At 39.7% G+C, this 21,399-nt stretch overlaps 2 protein-coding genes across 3 annotated transcripts; both read right to left on the bottom strand.

Annotated features, from left to right (window-relative positions):
• Positions 1-1,872: 1,872 nt before the first annotated feature.
• On the bottom strand, positions 1,873-13,299 carry ruvbl2 (RuvB-like AAA ATPase 2). Its single transcript, XM_058382470.1, has 15 exons — positions 13,219-13,299; positions 12,491-12,545; positions 12,310-12,365; positions 10,991-11,132; positions 10,639-10,768; positions 10,468-10,534; positions 9,907-10,013; positions 9,668-9,761; positions 8,179-8,302; positions 6,572-6,666; positions 4,966-5,084; positions 4,766-4,885; positions 3,679-3,808; positions 3,340-3,454; positions 1,873-2,187 (listed from the first exon to the last, which is right to left on the bottom strand). The coding sequence occupies exons 1-15, from the start codon at positions 13,228-13,230 to the stop codon at positions 2,162-2,164; spliced, it is 1,392 nt and encodes a 463-aa protein (XP_058238453.1). The 5' UTR covers positions 13,231-13,299; the 3' UTR covers positions 1,873-2,161.
• A 1,152-nt stretch (positions 13,300-14,451) lies between these two features.
• On the bottom strand, positions 14,452-20,495 carry ftr83 (finTRIM family, member 83). Of its 2 annotated transcripts, XM_058382446.1 has the most exons (8): positions 19,816-20,495; positions 19,093-19,188; positions 18,425-18,658; positions 18,054-18,213; positions 17,401-17,457; positions 16,804-16,893; positions 15,713-15,785; positions 15,168-15,307 (listed from the first exon to the last, which is right to left on the bottom strand). In XM_058382446.1, the coding sequence occupies exons 1-7, from the start codon at positions 20,389-20,391 to the stop codon at positions 15,724-15,726; spliced, it is 1,275 nt and encodes a 424-aa protein (XP_058238429.1). In that variant the 5' UTR covers positions 20,392-20,495; the 3' UTR covers positions 15,168-15,307; positions 15,713-15,723. The 2 variants fall into 2 exon arrangements, with proteins under 2 accessions (XP_058238428.1, XP_058238429.1); XM_058382445.1 differs by lacking the exon at positions 15,713-15,785 and having other exon boundaries at positions 14,452-15,307; positions 19,816-20,493.
• Positions 20,496-21,399: the final 904 nt, after the last annotated feature.

Genomic DNA, 21,399 nt, shown 5'->3' with positions numbered 1-21,399 from the left:
ATACAAAACTGCACAGGTTCTTTAACATAGCACATAAAGCCTTCTTATGAGCAGAATCTTTGTTCCAAGGAAAAATTTAAAAAAATTCTAGCATCCCGTTGCAGCTCCACTGCGGAAAGCTATGAAACTAAGAATGAGCATACAATGCCACCTGGTGACAATCAGCAGAACTGCAACTATATTGCAGCCTACGATTAATGTCATTCTAAAATAAACTATGTTTCCAAAAGTTTTGGGACACCCCTCCAAATTCTTGAAATCAGATGTTTTTCAGGGGTTAGGCTCAGCCCCTTAGTTCCAGTGAAAGGAACTCTTAATGCTTCAGCATACCAAGACATTTTGGACAATTTCATGCTCCCAACTTTGTGGGAACAGTTTGGGGATGACCCCTTCCTGTTCCTACATGACTGCACACCAGTGCACAAAGCAAGGTCCATAAAGACATGGATGAGCGAGTTTGGTGTGGAGGAACTTCACAGAGTCCTGACCTCAACCTGATAGAACACCTTTAGGATGAATTAGAGTGGGGACTGCAAGCCAGACCTTCTCCTCCAGCATCAGCGCCTGATCTCACGAATGTGCTTCTAGAGGAATGGTCAAAAATTCTCATAGACACACTCCTAAACTTTGTTGAAAGGCTTCCCAAAAGAGTTGAAGCTGTTATAGCTGCATCTAAAGGCAGACATGCCAGTTTTGGCCTGGCTCGCAGTCTCTGCCCTAATTCGTCCCAAAGGTGTTCTATCAGGTTGAGGTCAGGACTCTGTACAGGCCAGTCAAGTTCCTTCCACCAAACTCACTCATCCATGTCTTTATGGACCTTTCTTTGTGCACTGGTGTGCAGTCATGTAGGAACAGGAAGGGGTCATCCCCAAACTGTTCCCACAAAGTTGGGAGCATGAAATTGTCCAAAATGTCTTGGTATGCTGAAGCATTAAGAGTTCCTTTCACTGGAACTAAGGGGTCAAGCCCAACCCCTGAAAAACATCACATGAGTTCAATGATTCAATGAGGCGTGTGCCAAAACCTTTGGCAATATAGTGTAGGTGGCATGTACAGCATTCTTACAGTTTTTGTTCTTACTTCTCCCCTACGCTATGTGAAACTTTAATGACCGCATTTTATGTGCGAAGTTATGTTCAACATGAGTAGTGACCATTTGACACCAAAATTGACCAGACCTCAGAGGTAACTAAGCTAATAACACATATCAGTACTTGGCTGCAGTATAGTACCTCATGAGATTAACCAAAACATCGGCATCATTATGAATTTAACCCAAAATAGTGAATTGAAGTCATGATGAAGAAAAGCCGCCACCCCACACACACATTCTGATAACATGACCTTGATTTAGTGCCACAATTAACCGTCGTTGCATTATATACACAGTGCAAAATAATAGGATGTACCAGATCACGTGCTTGATGAATAATGAGGGTGGAAACCTGATCATTGTTTTAAATTAAATTTTCAGTGATTAATGTGATACAATTAGTTGTTCATAGGACAAACTATTGGCAATACCACTAGTATACTCTGCAGTCTACATTTTCTGGCTTGAAGGTAAGAGCCTGCATATAAATGAGGAAAGCAAGACACTACTGAAAAATTCATCTCTGTGCTTTTGCTCAAGAAATATCCAGGAGACACTGCAAGCAGGAGACTTTAAAGTACTATTGAAAAACGCGAAAAATCGACTTAAGCAGACGTGTAACCCGTGTCTGAACCCCTTCTCTGCCTAAATATTGACATTTAAACTTAATAAACTCCCCAACTGCCCTAATTATGGACAGTGTGTGAGAACCTAAAGGACTGATCAATCCAGATATGGACTTTTTTTTTTTTTTTTAGACAATCTTTATTTTATTTCTTTATTTTTTGTTTTTTTAATGGAAAAGTAATACCATAAGCGGTAAAAATCAATTCAAATCTCCAATGTAAAAGCCAAACAAACAAAATACTAACAGGGCAAACAGTAGGGATTTGTTATTTCAACAACAACAAAAAAAAAATACAGCTATAATGTGCATATGAATGGGGATTTCTCCTAAACTCCATGGAAAGAGGAAAAGCGCTTCACAGGCATCAGTACATTCCAGCCACAAGAGTTAAGAAAACATCATAGGAACGCATCAGAAAAAGCCTTTCCTCTCAACCTTCCTTAAGATGTGTCCATCTGACCTGATTCTGTAGAACGAAGCAAAAAAACAGACAAGAAATTGTCGTCATCATCGTCATCATCACCACCACCACACATGACATTCATGACATTCTACCTCAGCTGATTGTCGCACACACAATAACTACACTAGTCTGCACTGGTCACACTCACTGTACATCTTTTTTATGTGCATACTGCACCATCACTTTACTCCCTGATATTCCTGTTACAACCGGATATCTATATTTGCCTTTTATATCTATATATTTATCTTACGTATGTACATACTGTATTTATTGTCATACTGAATATTTATACATTATTTTTATGGAATAATTTATCTTTAAAAGTGATTCATTCTTCTTAATTCTCACTTCCCCTCATACTTCACCTATCCCATGTGACTGGCAGAATATTAAACTGTTAGTGATCACTGATGAAATGCATTGTTTAGCTGATTTAAGCATTAAATGTGCAACAAGCCCGCTGTGTAAAAAAATAAATCTCATTTTCCCTGATCTTGACACAATCCACATTCCTGCAACCAAGACTATTTTACTACCCAGTTCCCATCTACCACCCAGCAGATTTTGCATGAGAAGAGTCAATCTAAAATAAATCACACACTAAGGATATATTAGGTTGCTGTTTGTTCAATAATTATATTAAACCAACTGGTTCATTACCTGTACTACATAATAATCTTTCAAAATGATCTGCAAAGTAAATCCCACAATCCACCGTAGTCCAATTTTATGAACATAATCCAACTATATAAATATCATGCTCATTATTTGAATACACCATATACATACTTCAGCTACTACTGGAACCATGGAGCTTTTTATTTCTGATCTTTCCTCAAGTAAAGGGCTCATTATTATACTCATTGTGAGTACATGAGGTTAGGATTTAATTAAGCCCATATAATTAAAGTGACTAGTAAAACAGACCAAAAATTATAAGAACACACAATATTAAATATAATATGATTACTGTAAGAAAATAAATAAACAAATAAATAAACCACCTTGCTATGTTTCACAGACCCTGGGGGCCTTGGATCCCACTTTGAGAACACAATTTGGATTCTTCTATATTTATGGTTCTCAAAGTCCTATGCATTAAATGATCTCCAGTTTCTGAAAAACATTTTTTTAATCAGAAAAGTGACTCACGTGCTTCATTGAAGAGGAAGGAATCCTGGTACTCCTTCAAGTACTGTGACGAGCGAGCTTCATCCAGGAAGAGAGAGTAGACACGTTTAATGTCCTCTACCTGGACCTCAGTACCCTGAGGAGGACAAAACAAGTGGATTTACTCGCAACCTCCAAGCTGCATCACTTTGTTTTTATGCCATTCATGATGGAACCAGAGGCAGGGGTGTGCATTCTTTTAAAAAAAAAAATTTGACTTAAAAAGCCTTTTACATTTACAAGTCTTCTGGTGAAACTGAAATGGGAGTACATATGGCAAGACAACAAAAAAGACAAAAAAATTGAGTGCATGTCCGTTACCCTGCGTTTGCGGCACACCAGGCCTGCAGTGCTGATGAGCTGAATGGCGTAGCGGAGCGAGGTCTCCTGTCCGATACGTGTCAGCACTGTGTGAGCTTCCTCACTCAACTCCACATCCTCTTCCTCACACCTGATTTAAAGATTTAACAGGGAAAAGGCAACCGGGAAGAATGTACACGTTTAGGAAGCACACATTTTTTTACTTGCATTTACTCAGACAGACAGACACAGGACATGGTGCAAATATCATACTCCATTCCTCACTCCTAGTATTTTCTTGCAAGATAACGGGGACTTAGGCCTGAATCATAATCATCAGCACTGTTTTATTTGAGCAAACATATCAGGAAGAGCCTAATAAAGGAGCACAACATCAATTTGCAGTCTGTGTTCTAAACTGAAATAGACTTGTGGATCATAACTAGTCTAGAACTAGTCTCTGTTATTCCACTAAAGGGCAAAATTGAATAATGTACTCAAGGCTAGGACCTCGGTTACAGATTCAATGTGTCAATGATATACAAACCTTTATTTGCACACTAACATGTTATTACTGTAACTATGACACGTACCAAAATAACTAATTCAGTGGTGTCACAGTAACAGTAAGGAACACATTTTATTTGTAAATAATTTTGCAGACTATATTGGCTTCCCCCTCATCATCATCATCATCATATGAGGGGAAGTCAAATGAAATCCTGATAATTTATTGGGAAGTCCATGAAAATATTTAATGAAGGGGGGGGGTGTGAATACATATGCATGGTACTATATATAGTATATCATTTGTACATCAATCTGTTTGTGCATTCAGAATGTACCAGTCAGATAAATGCCGAACAGCGACCACATTTAATACTGTAAATTAAATTTGATGCCCCTTAAATCAAGAGTTTTGCATTGATCAAAAGAAGGAAACTGTAATGTACCAGTAATAATCTGGGTCACTGACTTCTGGGTCAATGGGTTTTTTTTGGCATGAGAATCTCAGTATAAGTATCCAAGTCAAACATTTTGTATAGTGTTGACCCTAATGCCAGATCTACCGCTGATGGTGGTTATGCAGCTGAAACACAAATCTCACCGAATCTTGAGGATCTGCCTGGTCTCTTTCTCAGTGTAGGGAGACGTAGCAATGATCAGCAGACGGTCAAGCATGTCAAGAGGAATACCATGAGGACTCTGGTAGTTGGTGCCTCGGATTCTGTAGAAGAGGAAGAGATATAAGCAAGTCTAGAGAAAGGCTCTGGAATACAGCAAGTCTACTCGTGTGCATGTACACACCTGGTGATGCCTCGGTTGGTGGCCATGATGAGGACGGGGGAGAGATCGCTCTCTAAGGCTCGGTTTAGGAAAGAGAAACACTCGATGTCTAACATATGAACTTCATCTATAAAGAGGACCTAAGAGAGGGAGTTGGAAATGAGGTGAGTTTAGGTGCATGATATATAGTCATATACACTATATTGCCAAAAGTTTTCGCTCACCTGCCTTGACTCGCATATGAACTTAAGTGACATCCCATTCCTAATCCATAGGGTTCAATATGACGTCGGTCCACCCTTTGCAGCTATAACAGCTTCAACTCTTCTGGGAAGGCTGTCCACAAGGTTTAGGAGTGTGTTTATGGGAATTTTTGACCATTCTTCCAGAAGCGCATTTGTGAGGTCACACACTGATGTTGGACGAGAAGGCCTGGCTCTCAGTCTCCGCTCTAATTCATCCCAAAGGTGTTCTATCGGGTTGAGGTCAGGACTCTGTGCAGGCCAGTCAAGTTCATCCACACCAGACACTGTCATCCATGTCTTTATGGACCTTGCTTTGTGCACTGGTGCACAGTCATGTTGGAAGAGGAAGGGGCCAGCTCCAAACTGTTCCCACAAAGTTGGGAGCATGGAATTGTCCAAAATGTCTTGGTATGCTGAAGCATTCAGAGTTCCTTTCACTGGAACTAAGGGGCCAAGCCCAGCTCCTGAAAAACAACCCCACACCATAATCCCCCCTCCACCAAACTTTACACTTGGCACAATGCAGTCAGACAAGTACCGTTCTCCTGGCAACCGCCAAACCCAGACTCGTCCATCAGATTGCCAGATGGAGAAGCGCGATTCATCACTCCAGAGAACGCGTCTCCACTGCTCTAGAGTCCAGTGGCGGCGTGCTTTACACCACTGCATCCGACGCTTTGCATTGCACTTGGTGATGTATGGATTGGATGCAGCTGCTCGGCCATGGAAACCCATTCCATGAAGCTCTCTGCGCACTGTTCTTGAGCTAATCTGAAGGCCACATGAAGTTTGGAGGTCTGTAGCGATTGACTCTGCAGAAAGTTGGCGACCTCTTCGCACTATGTGCCTCAGCATCCGCTGACCCCGCTCCGTCAGTTTACGTGGCCTACCACTTCGTGGCTGAGTTGCTGTCGTTCCCAAACACTTCCACGTTCTTATAATACAGTTGACAGTTGACTGTGGAATATTTAGGAGCGAGGAAATTTCACGACTGGATTTGTTGCACAGGTGGCATCCTATCACAGTTCCACGCTGGAATTCACTGAGCTCCTGAGAGCGACCCATTCTTTCACAAATGTTTGTAAAAACAGTCTGCATGCCTAGGTGCTTGATTTTATACACCTGTGGCCATGGAAGTGGTTGGAACACCTGATTCTGATTATTTGGATGGGTGAGCGAATACTTTTGGCAATATAGTGTATATATATATATATATATATATATATATATATATATATATATATATATATATATATATATAGGTCACATTGAGAACTTAGTGTGAACAGCAGCAAAAAGTAAGATTAGGTCAGTAAACAAACACAGTGAACAGAGCCCATCTGAGGCCTGAGACTAGAGTCTACCAAAGAAGCTATACTCACCCCAGGAATGATCTCTGCCTTCCCCTCCTCTCTCCACTCGGACACTTTGGCATTAATCTGCTCACGTACCTCAGATTTAATCTCTCCTGTGTCTCCTGCAGAGCAGACAAGCACAAGTCAGATCAGGGCAGATTCAGCATTAAACACACCAGGGAACCATAAATGTTTGGTTTTATTTCTTTAAGATAAAGATAAATTAGTGGAGAACAACAAAAGCCTAACCGGAATGCTATCTCTTTTCAGTGAGTCAGGGTGACTGCCTCAGCTCACCAACCACAGCAGAAGTTTGACTCCCAAAGGACTTATTTCTATTATTTCTTCCAACACCGAACAAAGTTGTCGGTCTGTTCCTACCGTTCTCCTAAATTACTCAATCCAATTTTTGTGTATTTTCAGATAAAATGTTATACTTTGTAATGTGGCTCTTAGGGGAAGTGCTGAGACTTTTATTGTATGCATTTTTATTATTAATAAGATTTCCCCCCCTAAAACTGATCATGCAGAGCAGACTGTAAGGTCCAGACAGATGGTAGTACTCTGGTAGTCTCTCCCTGATCCATCCAATGGTGGCCCTTCAGTGATCAAAACCAAAAAAATCCAAAAAAGGCTGTACCTTAAAATCATTTTTCACAGACCCATGTGTCTTATATAAGTGTAATCCTTGGCTTACGATAAACAAAACATCTCTCTAGATCTCATATATTAAATTTAATCTCATGGAAATATTCCACCATTTGGAATTTTTTAAAAACGGACTTCTGCGAACTTTTCATAGACGCTTTGAAACCAAATTTTGAATGAAAACCATAAAATACTCAAACCATAAATAGACCAGCTATATATATATAATATATATATAATATATATAATATATATATATATATATATATATATATATATATATATATATATATATATATATGTATGTATATATATATGTATATGTGTATATATATATATATATATATATATATATATATATATATTTATATATATATATATATATATATATAATATATATAATATATTATATATATATATATTATTTATATAGCTGGTATATATAATATATATATATATAATCCTGCAGCTATATTTCAAAATTTATTTTTAAGGATTGTACCTTTCATTGCAGTAAAAAGCAGATTCTCTATATACACGTTGTACTGAACGTCAGGTAAATAAGGCAATATTTGTCAATTTCGTATTCATAATTTTTTATTATTATATACATTACATTATTTTATGCATGTTAACATTATTATGTGACTTTGCACTTATTTGTTTGTGATCGTTTTTCTTTTTCTATACGCTTTTAAGATTTTTTGCTGAGCAAAAGTTGCATAAACTAAAGTTAATTAAATTTTACTATTTGTTTGGTCAGGAGCACCATTGATGGGCCCTCGAGGAAGGCTCTTAACCCTCTCTGCTCCAGGGTTCTGCATCATGACTGACCCTGACAACTGACCCCAACTTCCTAACAAACTGTAATATATGAAGAAAATCATATAACTGTGCTGTAATGTGTATTTGATGAATAAAAGCTTCTTTTACACATGTGGTTTAGGAAGGCTAAGGCTCTGAAGTAGGTAGAGATGAAGCCAAACCTGAAAACAGTGCCAGGAATCCCTGTGTGCGGCTGTTGATCACATCGATCTCGTGCAGCGAGACCGTATGAACGACTTCTTTACGTTTCTGCAGTTCACCCTCTGGACACTGCACAAACTGCGTCTGGAATTAAAAAAGACAAACATTGCCACTTTGAAAAATTCTCTCAGCTTTCAAAGGTCAAGTGGCGCAAACGTTATCATAAATATGTATATCTGTTGAGACGCTAATTTAGACGCTTTCTCCTTGAACAGGCAGCAGTACATTTATACTTTGCGTAGATTTAATAAAAGGAAATATCATTTCTGTGCAAGGGGAAAGCACCTGAGGTCCAGTCTGGAAACACTGGATGCAAATGCACACACTGCACCATCAGGATAAAGGACCTTATCGCTGGGGATTCAAATGTCTCTAATGCTACCAAACACATTAGGAGTGTGTTTCTACATTCAAGAAACGTTATTTAAGCTTTAGCATTTGGCATATTGACCTTAACATTTTGTAGAAACTGGCGAAAATTGTTGCATTTTGTCATAGATATTGAGTAGAAAAAGGAATTTCATATTATTGTTTTGTTTTTGGAAAGAAAAATCATGTTTGGACCAGAAAAACCACACAACTAGCCATTAAACCAATGGCCACATGTTAATTTATCATTTAATGTTGGGTGACTACATGAAACTTTTCCTGAACAATAACAACAACAATGCTTAGTCATAAAAATGAGCCGTTTTCTTTTTCCATCATAGTCCCTTACACTGAATGAGAAAGCTATCCACAGAGTTCCCCCTAGAGTAGCTGTGGTTCATTTGTAATCATTTCCCCCTAGAGTAGCTGTGGTTATTCATTCACTCCAACAAGTGCAAGCACTGGGTTTTTGTTTATACAGCAACTTCCAGCATTGGTCTTTTAATACTTTTAATAAGAAGGGAATTAAAGCAGCAATTTGGCTGCAGTTGCATCTCCTTGTCACTGAACTCTAAGTACATAACTAAATCTAATTAAAGCAGATTGAAAATGGTACTGAGGCCAGCGGTTTATAAGAAACTCTGAATGCAGCAAATATGCAGTATGAACCATCTCTGTTGTCTCTGGTCTATGTTTATTTAACAGATTATGCATTTCAATCCCAAAAAATACAGTATGATGTCTGGTCTCTTTGCAGAGATGAATCTGTAAACTTTTCTTTCTGTGGATTCATTAAAATCAAGGTGATTTTCCTCGATTAATCTTTGAATGAAGCCTCAATATACAATAGAGTGTTCTGTACTGGAACCGGCATGCTGCAGAAGCGGAAAAAAGGACCCAGTGGTTTCTAGACAACATCAAACTCATTGTCATGCTTCTCCCTGAACCGGATTAAAGCAATCCACATGGGACATACTTCTCAGGGTGGAAAATATGGAAGTCTGGATTTATACACACACAAAAAAAAAATCACATCCTTTAATATATGTGATGCGTCATCTGTGTGATTTGAGTGTTCACCTGCGGTCCCATGGCATCGTAATCTCTGGCTCTGGTGAAAGACCGGCCCAGTTTGCAGATTTTCCCTGTGGCTTTATCGATAGTGATCACATCCCTACAGAGAAGCAGAAAGCTTAGTCAGAGTTCCTATAAGCATTAACCAAGAACATTACTTTCAGCATTTAAAACAGCAACAGGAATAATGTGCATTTCCCGACAGAGAAGCTGACCTCTGTTGTGAACACAGTACACCTACTCACCCAGCTTGGACCTTTTCTTTAGTGAGGTTTTCAATCATTTTATTGCCCAGGTCATAGATGGTCTCCATCTCTGTAGTCTTCAGTGTCAGCTTGCCCACTTTAGCACCCTGAACACAGACAAGTAGAACAAACACACTTGAGAGAAATCAATAACTCAAACCAATGTGGGTTATTTTGAAAACCATTTCTAAGATGTCCAGTCCAACAGAGTGTCATCGGTCATTGTGTTTTTTTTTTTAAAAAAAACAAAAAAAAAACAAAACCACACATTCAGTGTCAGTAGCCGGTAACCACGCCCCTCTTCCACTACCTAAGCAAATCTGCTAGTGTTGAGTGCATGAAGTGTCCAATATTCCACATTTTGTTTCTTAAAAAGGAATTTTCACACTATTTATACTACAAGGCATAGAAAAGCACATAACTATGCAATTTGTATGTATGCAATGTCCAACAACTGTGAATCTTAATTAAAAAAATAAAATTACTGGAATATTGCTTAAATCATTTATTGATGTATAATCAGTAGTTAATATTAAATTAAGCAATTGAACACGGACGTACCGTTCCTGTTGCAGGCCTGTCGATCTGAATCTCAACCACTTCCCCCTCAATGATCTCTGTCTCCTCTCTATACAAACACATGCATGGGCAGATGCTCAAACAACATTCAACCCCAAAACATGTCTTATTCCTCATGTTTCAAAGGATGGAAAAGTCAGCAGGCCCACTTACTTGATTCGGACACCGATGGCTTTGCGGAAGGCCTGGCTCAGGGCCTCTGTCTTGCTCATCTCTAGAGAGAAGATCTCACTCCCTGCCAGAGCGGTGAACGGTGTGTCCTGACCAAGCGACTGAGCGATACCTGCACAAACACAACCAAACACTTTTAGTGACGTCAATATAAATACGCTAAAACAGCAATATCAGCTACATTACTGAATAGAGACAGCTAATGGTGAGCATGATAGGGGTACACAATAATAAAAGATATCGATCACCATACCAACAATACAGTACAGATGCTTTTTTTAAACACTTGTTAGATGATGCTTGCTTTACTGTCTACAAAAATATATTGTTGTACCCATAGCGATGGCGGTCTTGCCCGTCCCGGGCTGGCCAGCAATAAGCGCTGCACGTCCAGCAATGTGGCCATCTTTAATCATCTCTAATATCAGCCCAGCAGCTCGCCGAGCTGCCAGCTGCCCCACCATGCCCTGAGACACCTGCCACACAAACAATCACACACATTAAATGTCTATGATACAAACACGGTTTTATTTACATTCACATACCTTACAAAATTCCTTAATGCTTTCTTTATTCTTTTCTGGAATATTTCAGAAACCTGTAGATCCCTGTTACCCAGACTGTTATGCAGAAAACATCACTTCTGTGTGTAGCCCGCCCACTAATTTGATTGACAGTGACTTACCAGTCAGTACCAACACAGTACCATATCTAGTAACATTTATACAAAGGTCTGAGGGCATCTACAACATTACCTCATTTTCTTTGGTACATTCATTTATAAAATTTCCTTTCTCATGGTGCAAAAAATGATCAAAATAATACATCTGTATATCATATTACACTATTTAAGGACATACAAATTCTGCAAATGATGAGGTTCAGCTGAAATCACAGAATCTGAAACCAAGAGCGCTCCGAGTCATTCAATGACAGACTGAGTGTCCATCAGCACAGGCCCTTATAGTCTACAGCAGTGTGTTGGAGGGTTTTCCATGCTGGTACTGACCCAGGATACTGATTTGCAACAACTGGCACCAAATCTGCTTTTGCACAATGGTGGATTTCATGACAGAATTCGATATGCCACAGCACAAAGATTTTATTTCAATCATAACCGTGGAGATTCATCAGGACTGAGATCTAAAAAAGAAAATGTACCACTTGACCCTTCATATAACAAAGTGATCATGTTCCATTACGCCAAAATACACTTTTTAAGTCTACTAAGCATGTCTCATGCGTTATAAGACCTAGTCTATGCAACTTGTGTTACATATGATAGCTTTACCAGCCAGGTAGCTGCTGTGGCTCAGTGCAATCAGAATTATCAATGCTGCCTTCATGCGCTATCAGAATTATCCAACTTCATGAATAAGACCTAAACAGCAAGCACTAACAAATTAGTTGAATTTAGAAAAATGAACAAAACCTGCTTTTCAGTACAGAAACTGTACTCTTCTCCGATATGTTGAAAGTTTAGGGCTTCTCCCAACTCGGAAATTCGGATATAAAAATTACCTCAGAATTTCCCAGTCGTAATTACGACATGAGGAATCATTCTTGTGCAACTTCCAATTATTTACGATCATTCCAATCGCACGTGAAGGCAGCATTAGAGTAACTACACCAAGGCCAGGTGAGGACTCTTACCTGTCGTGGTTCCAAAGCATCGTCCAAACCAAGGCCTCGAATGTGTGAGTGTGCACCTGAGAGACACACACAGAGTAAATTAACAGTTTTTTAATATGAGAAATATGCAGTCATTACAGTTAATACGATATTAATTTATAAGAGCAAGCTCGATCAAAGAAGCATGCACATTTTCACTCACCGATTCTCTCTATCCTTGTGAGATCACGCACCTCCGGCACTTTCGTGGTTGCCATCTATAATATAGAAAAGTAATAAAATTACAAACTTATACATGCATTATAAACTACGTAGAAAGCGGTTCAGCGCGCGCTACAACGCACCGAGGCACGTTGCCATAGTGACACTTCAGCCACAACAGAAGTTTCTAGTATACAAAACTAGCTAAGCCAATTTCATTAATTAGAATTATTTCCAACAAACTGATGCTAATGAAACAGCAAGCTTTTTGCACAACAAAATTGTCGAAAGTGAAAGCATCGTGTGTTTTGTTTTGCTTGCAGTAGATGTATAATGAATTATCATCTTCACAGCCTTCCAGTAACATATTAGCTAGCTAGCTGAAATCGCTAGCTATAGCACGTTAGCAACAGAAAAGCTGATGACTTATATTAAGGGATCTAGCTAACTTGGGAAGTTCGTGAATGTCTTTACATCTCATATGATAGCGGATCTGATGATCACCCACTGTTTACATAAAGAACTGTTTAGCAAATTAGCATGATTTACATGTGCACATAGGAAGAGCTAGCAACCTAGCTCAGTGACTTCGTCCAACATATCTACTTTAATTTTTCAACTAAATCCGATCATAAACATTATGGCAAATCTAATATTAATGATGCGATCTTGAAATTACAGCCTTCCAAAAAAAAGGAGAGTATTGAGAAAGCGGCATGCATCTCTCACCTGAGCTGCCATGTTTTCTGTAGCGCGGCGGCGGTTGTTTCTGAATGGGAGCACAACAGAAATGCGTCCGGGTAGCAAACAAAAGCCTCGCACATAGGTTCCCATTAGCAGCACGGCTTGAGAACGTCACGTTAAAGCCTAGATGGCATAAATGGTTGTGTGTATGAGGCTCACTCGTTTGCTGCTTAAATAGGTTGTACTTAACTGATGAACTATAATGTTTTAGTCATAGTTTAATTTGTTGAAAGGGATTATTTCAACTGAGCATATTTTAGTTATTCAGAGGCACTTCTGGTGGGCTTCTACATTGACATTTCTGTCATTTTATCCCATACAACTGAGCAAGTAAGGGTTAAAGGCCTTGCTCAGGGGCCCAGCAGTGGTGGACTTGGTGGACCTGGGATTCAAACTCACAACCTTCTGATCAGTAGTCCAACACCTTAACCACTAAAGGTTAGCCATGCAACTATCCAGAAATGTTAATTTAGATTGCCAGACAGTACAGTCTGATTGATGAGACAACATTTTACCAAGACTCATTAGTGTTCATATCTATCTGGCACACAAATGGGAAACACTGATGAAATTAATGGAAATTTATTAAATTGAGTTTACACTTGTTGGTGTAATTGAAATGGAAAGAAATTAGCAGCTAACTAGTGTCTAGAGTTAAGCTGCTAACTTGTTAATGCTAGCTTGCTGAATTTAATCACTGCTCACCTTTCCTAGCAAGACACCTTTCAGCATACTAAGTAGTCAATGGTCTAAAACCACATATTTCACAGCAAAGTGAAATATTTCTTCACATATCCCAACTTTAAGGGTTGAGGGCAGAACACAGGGTCAGCCCTGATACAGCACCCTTGGAGCAGAGAGGGTTAAGGGCCTTGTTCAGGGGCCCAACAGTGCCAACTTTCCAATCAATAACCCAGAGCCTTAAGCACTTGAGCCACCACTGCTCAGTAGCATGGAAATCTTTTCCTGTACTAAAAAGTAGGTGTTGCCATTACTAGTGTGTTCTTTCCCACTTTCCCACCAGCACACATCTCTCTAATCTGAACATACCACGAGTCCATCTACCAGCTTCATTTATCCCGCCAATAGATGGCGCCCTTCGTTCATTAATTACTCTTTAGAGCTTTAGAATATCTTGTACATTTTATTGGGTAGTTCAGCGAGTTCATTGCAAGAGTCTGTACATTATCTATTGCCCCTAATAACCAACAATGGACAGATATTTTAGATTTTTATTCGAATTCAGACTGCTTATTGTCTTTACATTTGTGGATACAAAACAGCATTGGAATTAGAACACGTACACGCACACACACACACACACACACACACGCTTCACTATTAATCATTCAGTGCAGATGTCACCATGGGCACTAACAATTTAGCTTATCTACTATATATTCTTCTATTGCTAATTCACATTATTTTCATACTGCAACTGATTTAATAACATAAAGACAATAAAATGAAAAAAAATGACACACATATATAAAATTATCAAAAGATATTTGCCTGTTTTCTCCCTAAACCAAATAATCAACAAAGAACTACAGCTGACAAATACAGATGGCCGACTCATACCACACCCAAAATCCAGGATAGACAGGCTCAGTGAAGGAGGCTTTAAATTGGTGTATAAGTGTCATGGTCTCTGCTACACTGTAGAAAGACAGTGTGCCTGCATCATAGTCCAGGAAAACCCCTATGCGAGAAGAGTAGGGTGCATTTATATCGACATGATCTTTCATGTGGCGAGCGGAGTAGCTGGAATCTGAGCAGAAAAGGGCCCAGGATTTGCGGTTGTAGCCGATGCGGGACGAATCACCGTATCCTGTACGCTTGATTCCCTTGTAAGTGATGCCGATGGAGGCTCCCTCGCCGCTCCAATCCACCTCCCAGTAGTAGGCGCCACTAGACAGGGCCTCTTTGCACAGCACCTGGGGCAGGCAGTCGAACCTATGGGAGCTGTCATTGTAGGACTGGGGGTCTCTCTTCAGTGCTGCTTTCCTGTTGCCTCGAGAAAGGTAGAGCTGTCTGTATGCTGTGTTTGGGTCTAGAGTTAGCTGGCAGGCATCTGTTCAACAGAGCAGAAGAGATGGGAAATAGTGTAAATTATTATTAGAGTTTTAATTTAGAGATACCTACGTAAAGGATTTGTACTCTAGAGAAAGTTAAACCAGATGAAATCAAACACCAAGGCCAAAGTATTAAACTGTAAAGTTTAATACTGATAAAACAAAAGTTTTCAAGGTCCAACATGCGAGATGAAAGTGACAGACCCTAAAGGTAAAGCCCAGGTACATTTCTCTTTAAAATAGTAGTGCTGACCTCACATCAGTTTAAATAATCAACAGTCAGTGAAGTGACTTCAGTGAGGATTGAAATGGAGAGAAAGCTGATCTTCAGTCAGCACTGCTATACTCTTTGGCTATTAATGAGCATAGGCCCAGCATGCAAATAAAGTCTAGAGTCTGCCCACCTCATCGGCTCTCAGAGCTGGTTGTACACTAGGTGGTTGCGGCTGCCTGAGGAACCACGTGATCGTCTCTGATCTAGAGGGCCAAGAGCGGCAGCACACACTTCAGACTGACTACACACCCATGCAGTTACATTGGAATTCAATGAGTCGTGCTACATTTACTATGCTTACCTGAAGTACATTGTTTTGTATGTGGTTTAACCTCCATGCTAAAAACATATCCCAATAAAGATCCCATTGGGATTTGTGTTGCCATAACTAACACTACTTTGAGTATTTAAACTATGAAGTAAGTAAAGAGGTGAGCTTATGGTTACACTGTCTTTGCTAAGATCCCTAATCGGGGCGTCACCCAGTTTGTGCACAATAGATGAAAGACTTGCCTTTTGTAGCCTTGGCCTTATTGTGGTTTTTTTTTTCCAATTAGACAGGAACAACAAGCCTTTCAGCTAAGCAGTTCCAGCTGGAGAAAACCAACAAACAGTTCACCTAAATGGTCTGTGCAGATGCCGGCGTTCATGTGAAATGTTTGATGCTCCCCTCCTGCTTCAAGTCACAATAAACACCCAGATGAGGTTAGAACAAGTGCACGAAACCAGAAAGCATGAGCCAGAGAGTAAAGATGCATCCAGCCCAGGTTTGCAGAATGAGGCTTGCTCATAAATTTTTGCGCTCTAGTTCTTGGAATGTCTTCTCTCCCTTAACAAACCATACACCCACTTGCTTAACAGGCTGAGCAAGTTCTTTCAGTCTGTTCATGCACAAATCCCATATCTAAGGAATGCTGCAGGACAACTCCCTCAACAACCCACCGAGCACTGGGCTAAAGGCCAGCCTTGTTCCTCTGCGCTTTGTTTAAAGCATAATTACACGAATTATGTCGCATACCATGATGGAAATGTCTGAAGCATTGTATACATATGATACATTTACCTTTTCCTATACTGTTGTATGTAATCATGTCTAGTTCTTAAAACCCACTGAGCCAACACCTAATCAAAACCAGATAGCTCTCTAAGATGGCACGTAAAAGTAATATCTTTGTTGCCATGTTGTAGATTAAAGTGATACGAAAATGCTCAAATGCTTACACTGGAGAAATTCATCCCTGGTACGTGGAGCCTGGCTGCGAGGTGCTTGGCTTAGAGTCCTCTGAGTCTTATATACATCAACTTCATCACCTAGAAACACAGCAGAAAGTACACCTTATATGGCATCATGAATGGTGTTTACAGAAAATATATATATATATTAATGGAGAATTAAAGGCACTGAGAGCAAAAATCAGCAAACAATTCTAAAATAAAATGTTTACCACAATTTAAGTATATAAATTCATATACGTGGCATACCATTTTTTAAGTAAATTACACTTATTATTCTTACAAATGTATTTATTTAATTTTTAAATGTATTTTTAGAGCCTTTTTTCATCTTTGACCTATGTGAGATAATGAAAGGATCTCTAGGATTATGCAGTCCACACCCGGAAATGTTATAAACAGCTAACAGTGCACAACTACTCATTTACATATGCCATGGTCACATGATATTAGCTCAAATATCAACTTATTTTTTCAGCTGCCAAAAAAATGTCCAAATGTCCAAAATGAACATTTCAACATTGCAGCCAATGTTAATAAAGAGAACAGGAGAAATTTTAAAATGTCTCGTTTCACATCACTCACCCTTTACAGACTTCCGCACCTTTTTGTCGTCTAGTTGACAGAAAGGCATTTTGTTCACTGGAAGAGAATTTAAAGTCATAATTAAAATTTGTACTATGCCATAAATAAAATAAAATACCCAACTGAACAGGACTGTATGCGGATGCAGGAAAATAATTGTAGTTAAGTGGATTTTTGGACCACCGCAAGCCTCAAGAACAGCTTCACTGCACCTTGGCATAAATTCCACAAGTGCCTAGAAGTGTACTAGGGGGATGAATGAACACTATTCTTCCCAAAGATATTCCACTTAATTGGTGTTTTGACAGTGGATTTAATTTGAAGAGCGTTATCTTCAACACTATGGATTTTCACACTCATAAAGTCATTCCTGAAAAACTGGGGATGTGGGCGGGGCTTATCTGAAGAGACCATTCATATCAGGATAGTACGGTTTCATCATAAGTGAGAAGTTAGAATATCCACGTTCATGCCTGCAAATGTAAATGCGTTCTGAGCATAACAGAGCCCCTGTGTGTTTTTTTTTCCCTTTAACTTGTCACCCATCAGTACGTTATATAAAAAAAATGGTGACTCAGTAAAATCTTATTTAATGAGAGCTACATTATGTTCATAGATTTCAGTTTCACATCATAATGTATGCCCTAACTCACCCGTGGTGGCCACTTTGACCAGCTCCTCGTTGCCATACTCATTCAGGTGCTGTTTCAACTCTGAGACAGTCTTGGTAACGGAGCCAAAGGAGAAGTACGGGTTGACGCTAACGGTGGGCAGCTCTTCAGCATCTGTCTGGGCTATCAGCATGTGGTAACTCTTTAAAACAAAAGACCACACACATGAATGAAAATATATATGCTTTATTTAAAATACATATAAAATATCAGTGTGATTTAGATATTTATGTCATTTTAAATGCTAAAGAAGCAAAAGACGATTTCCTGAATTAAGGACTCTGAGGTTCTGTACCCACCTCTCTGATTTTTGTTCACATGAACCTCAACCTTCTTCAGAGATTTTTATGTACCTGGATGAAGTGGATGTGGTCCTCTGTGCGCGTCAGCTGCGTCAGCTCATTGTCTCTCCTCCTTAGATCCGCAATCTCCTGCCCCAAGCGGTCCATGTGGCCCTCTGCTGTGCTTAGCGCCGCTTTCTTATTGGACGAAATCAGCTTGGCCATTTCCTGTTGCATCCTTTCGATGGTGCGGAGCATGTCTCCGAATAGCTTCTCGCTCTCCTGCAAAGCCCTTTGAGCCGAGCTCTGGACCGAACATTTTCGTTTCATTTAGTCCCTTTTAATTGAACATGAATATCTAAACTGCAGTACTTTATAAGGATTCAGAGTCTTGTATCTTAAAGAAGACTTTTAGTATTGAATGTTGCCTGAAAGGTAAGTCTCCTTTTTGTAGGCGTTAGCTCTATAGTTCATATAACAAAGCCAAATATCCCCAATTATATGCATTGTGGTTTAGTTTCATGAAACATTAGTAATCTAAATTACTTAGGTTGGCTCAGGTGGTATTATTTACACATTTGGACAAAAACAATTTTCCAAAGACTCTTGGTTACTAAAGGGCTTTGATTTAAAACCCGTTCTGGCAGAGGAAAGGGCTCACTTACAAGTGTAGTAGTTTAGGATTAACAAATGTTTATCAGTGCCTCAGTCTATATACATAAAAAGCATTATTTTCTTACCTTTAGTGCATCCACAGCTTGTTTCAACTCTTCCATCTGCTTCATTCGGTCATGGATCTTCTCCTGAACCTCAGCTTGTGTGGCACCCAGACGTTGCTGTAGTAACACATGCACAAACATTATGAATATGACATTTCCTTGTCCATTATATCATTCTTGCTTTCAGCTAACATTAAATCAAAAACGGACAATGTTTATCGATATGTTAATAACAAATGTTTTAAAACACAAAAGCAAGGGCATGTTGATTGTTATGTTGGAAACTAAAGCAAGTATTTCCCTATTTTGGTTAAGGAACAATGGAGGACTTTTGCCATTACAAACAGCAGTTCAGTCATTTTTCCTCACCAGTAATACTGCACAGGCGACTTCTTTATTCTAATCCGGGTGGAGATCACTCCCAATAAGATATGTTTGTTTTAGGAGTTTGGCAAGGAGCAATAGACACAGTCCATTCACATCCTCTTTGATAACAGGTTGACTGTAGGTCAGGCTAATTTGTCTTAAATTCAACAGAGTTACTCCCTTTAATCAAGCCGAATGTGTAGTAATGGGAAAGAAAGAGCAATTGACAAAAGAGACGAAATATCTAGGTCTGTTTTATTGGCCAAACAATGTTATTATGAGTTGTGTCATTCTAAAAACATAGGTAGTGAAACCGAAAGACAAACATCCTCTTGACCACTTGAATAGTTGAATAGTTGATAATTGAATTGCTCTCACCTGCATCTCGCTTCTCTCCTGTTCGGCTGATACCATGTCATGGCCCTTGTGCTCCTTCACAGTGCACAGCACACAGATACACATCTGGTCCGTGCGGCAGTAGAGCTCCAGGCCTTTCTGGTGCTGTGGGCAGATCTGCCTGTCCAGGTGCCCGATCTCATCCACCAACTTGTGCCTCTTGAAGGTTGCCGACTCATAGTGAGGTTTCAAGTGCTTCTCGCAGTATGATGCCAGGCACATCAGGCATGACTTAACAGCTTTGAGCTTCTTCCCAATGCAGATGTCGCATGCCACATCCCTGGGGCCGGCGTAGTTGTAGTCTGGAGCTGGAGGAGCAGGAGGGGAGGACTCTGAAAGCTTCTGGACCGAAGAGCTTCGAGACGGCATCAGGCGGCGTGGGGCAGGCCTCTTGCTATAGATCGCTCGACACTGCGGGCACACGTACTGGCCTGTCGGGTCAGCATGGTCCCAGTAGGTCTTGAGGCAGATGGCACAAAAGAGATGACCACAAGGAATGGACACGGGGTCCCTCAGGTCCTCTTTGCAGAGGTAGCAGATGTCCTGGTCATACGACATGGACTCAGTAACAGGAGCAGTTTGTGACCTTAGTGTAGAAGTGTGTCTGTGTGAAGGCAAAGCCAAAGTGAGAATGTGGCACCACAACAGTGTTATATACCGTCAACATTCAGGCAGCGAGGAGGACAAACTGGTTGAGCAGAAACTAGTTAAATGTGTAGGGGAGTGGCTCAGACACAGGTGAGGAACAAGAGAGAGAGAGAGAGGGAGAGAGAGAGAGACCAGTAATCAATCAGAAAAATACTATGAAGGGAAGGTGAGAAGAATGAATGAAATGTATGATCTCAAAACATAGTTTTGGTCTGTCATTTCAGTTTGACATGAGATTTATGTAGATTCTAAATGCAGTGCATTTTTTAAATATGTAGTAGGCTCTCAGTTTGCATAATACATTTTTAAACATGGAATGCTAACAGCAGTGAACGTTAGCTCTCTCTCTCCCTCCCTCTCTCTCTCTCTCTCTCTCTCTCCCTCCCTCTCTCTCTCTCTCTCTCTCTCTCTCACACACACACACACACACGTGACACTGGTGTGGTGCAACTAAAAATACACCACCTAAGAGTACACTACATAATTTTTGTTCATCGGAAGGTAATACGGAGAATTTATTTGATCCCTTACAGTCCCTTACAGTCCAGGTTAGTATTTGGTTATTCAATTTAAATCAATTCAATTTAAAAGTTATTCAGTAACTACTACGCGTTACTCAGCAACTAAAGGCAAACTAACAGGAGAGGCATCGCTATGAGAGTGAGGAATGTAAGTCTGGGTCTGTCAATGGTTCTAGGAGTTTGAGGGGTTAAGTAATGTACCACTATCTAGCTTTTGCACTATTTTTGTTGTCTAAATGACAAACTAACAGGGTGTTTCCAATTTCCAAGCTTCCTTTGAACCGTGTGTCATAAAACTTCCATAAACATATTTATATTTATGACAAATATATAGTGGAAGTTGACATGTTCCTCCACCCTGTTATATAAACATGTCATGTTACCAGTACTGTACTTA

This window comes from Hemibagrus wyckioides, linkage group LG28 (genome assembly GCF_019097595.1).
Source record: "Hemibagrus wyckioides isolate EC202008001 linkage group LG28, SWU_Hwy_1.0, whole genome shotgun sequence".
NCBI lineage: Eukaryota > Metazoa > Chordata > Actinopteri > Siluriformes > Bagridae > Hemibagrus > Hemibagrus wyckioides.
The sequence above is the reverse complement of the archived record's forward strand: the minus strand, read 5'-3'. Positions and strand labels throughout refer to the sequence as shown.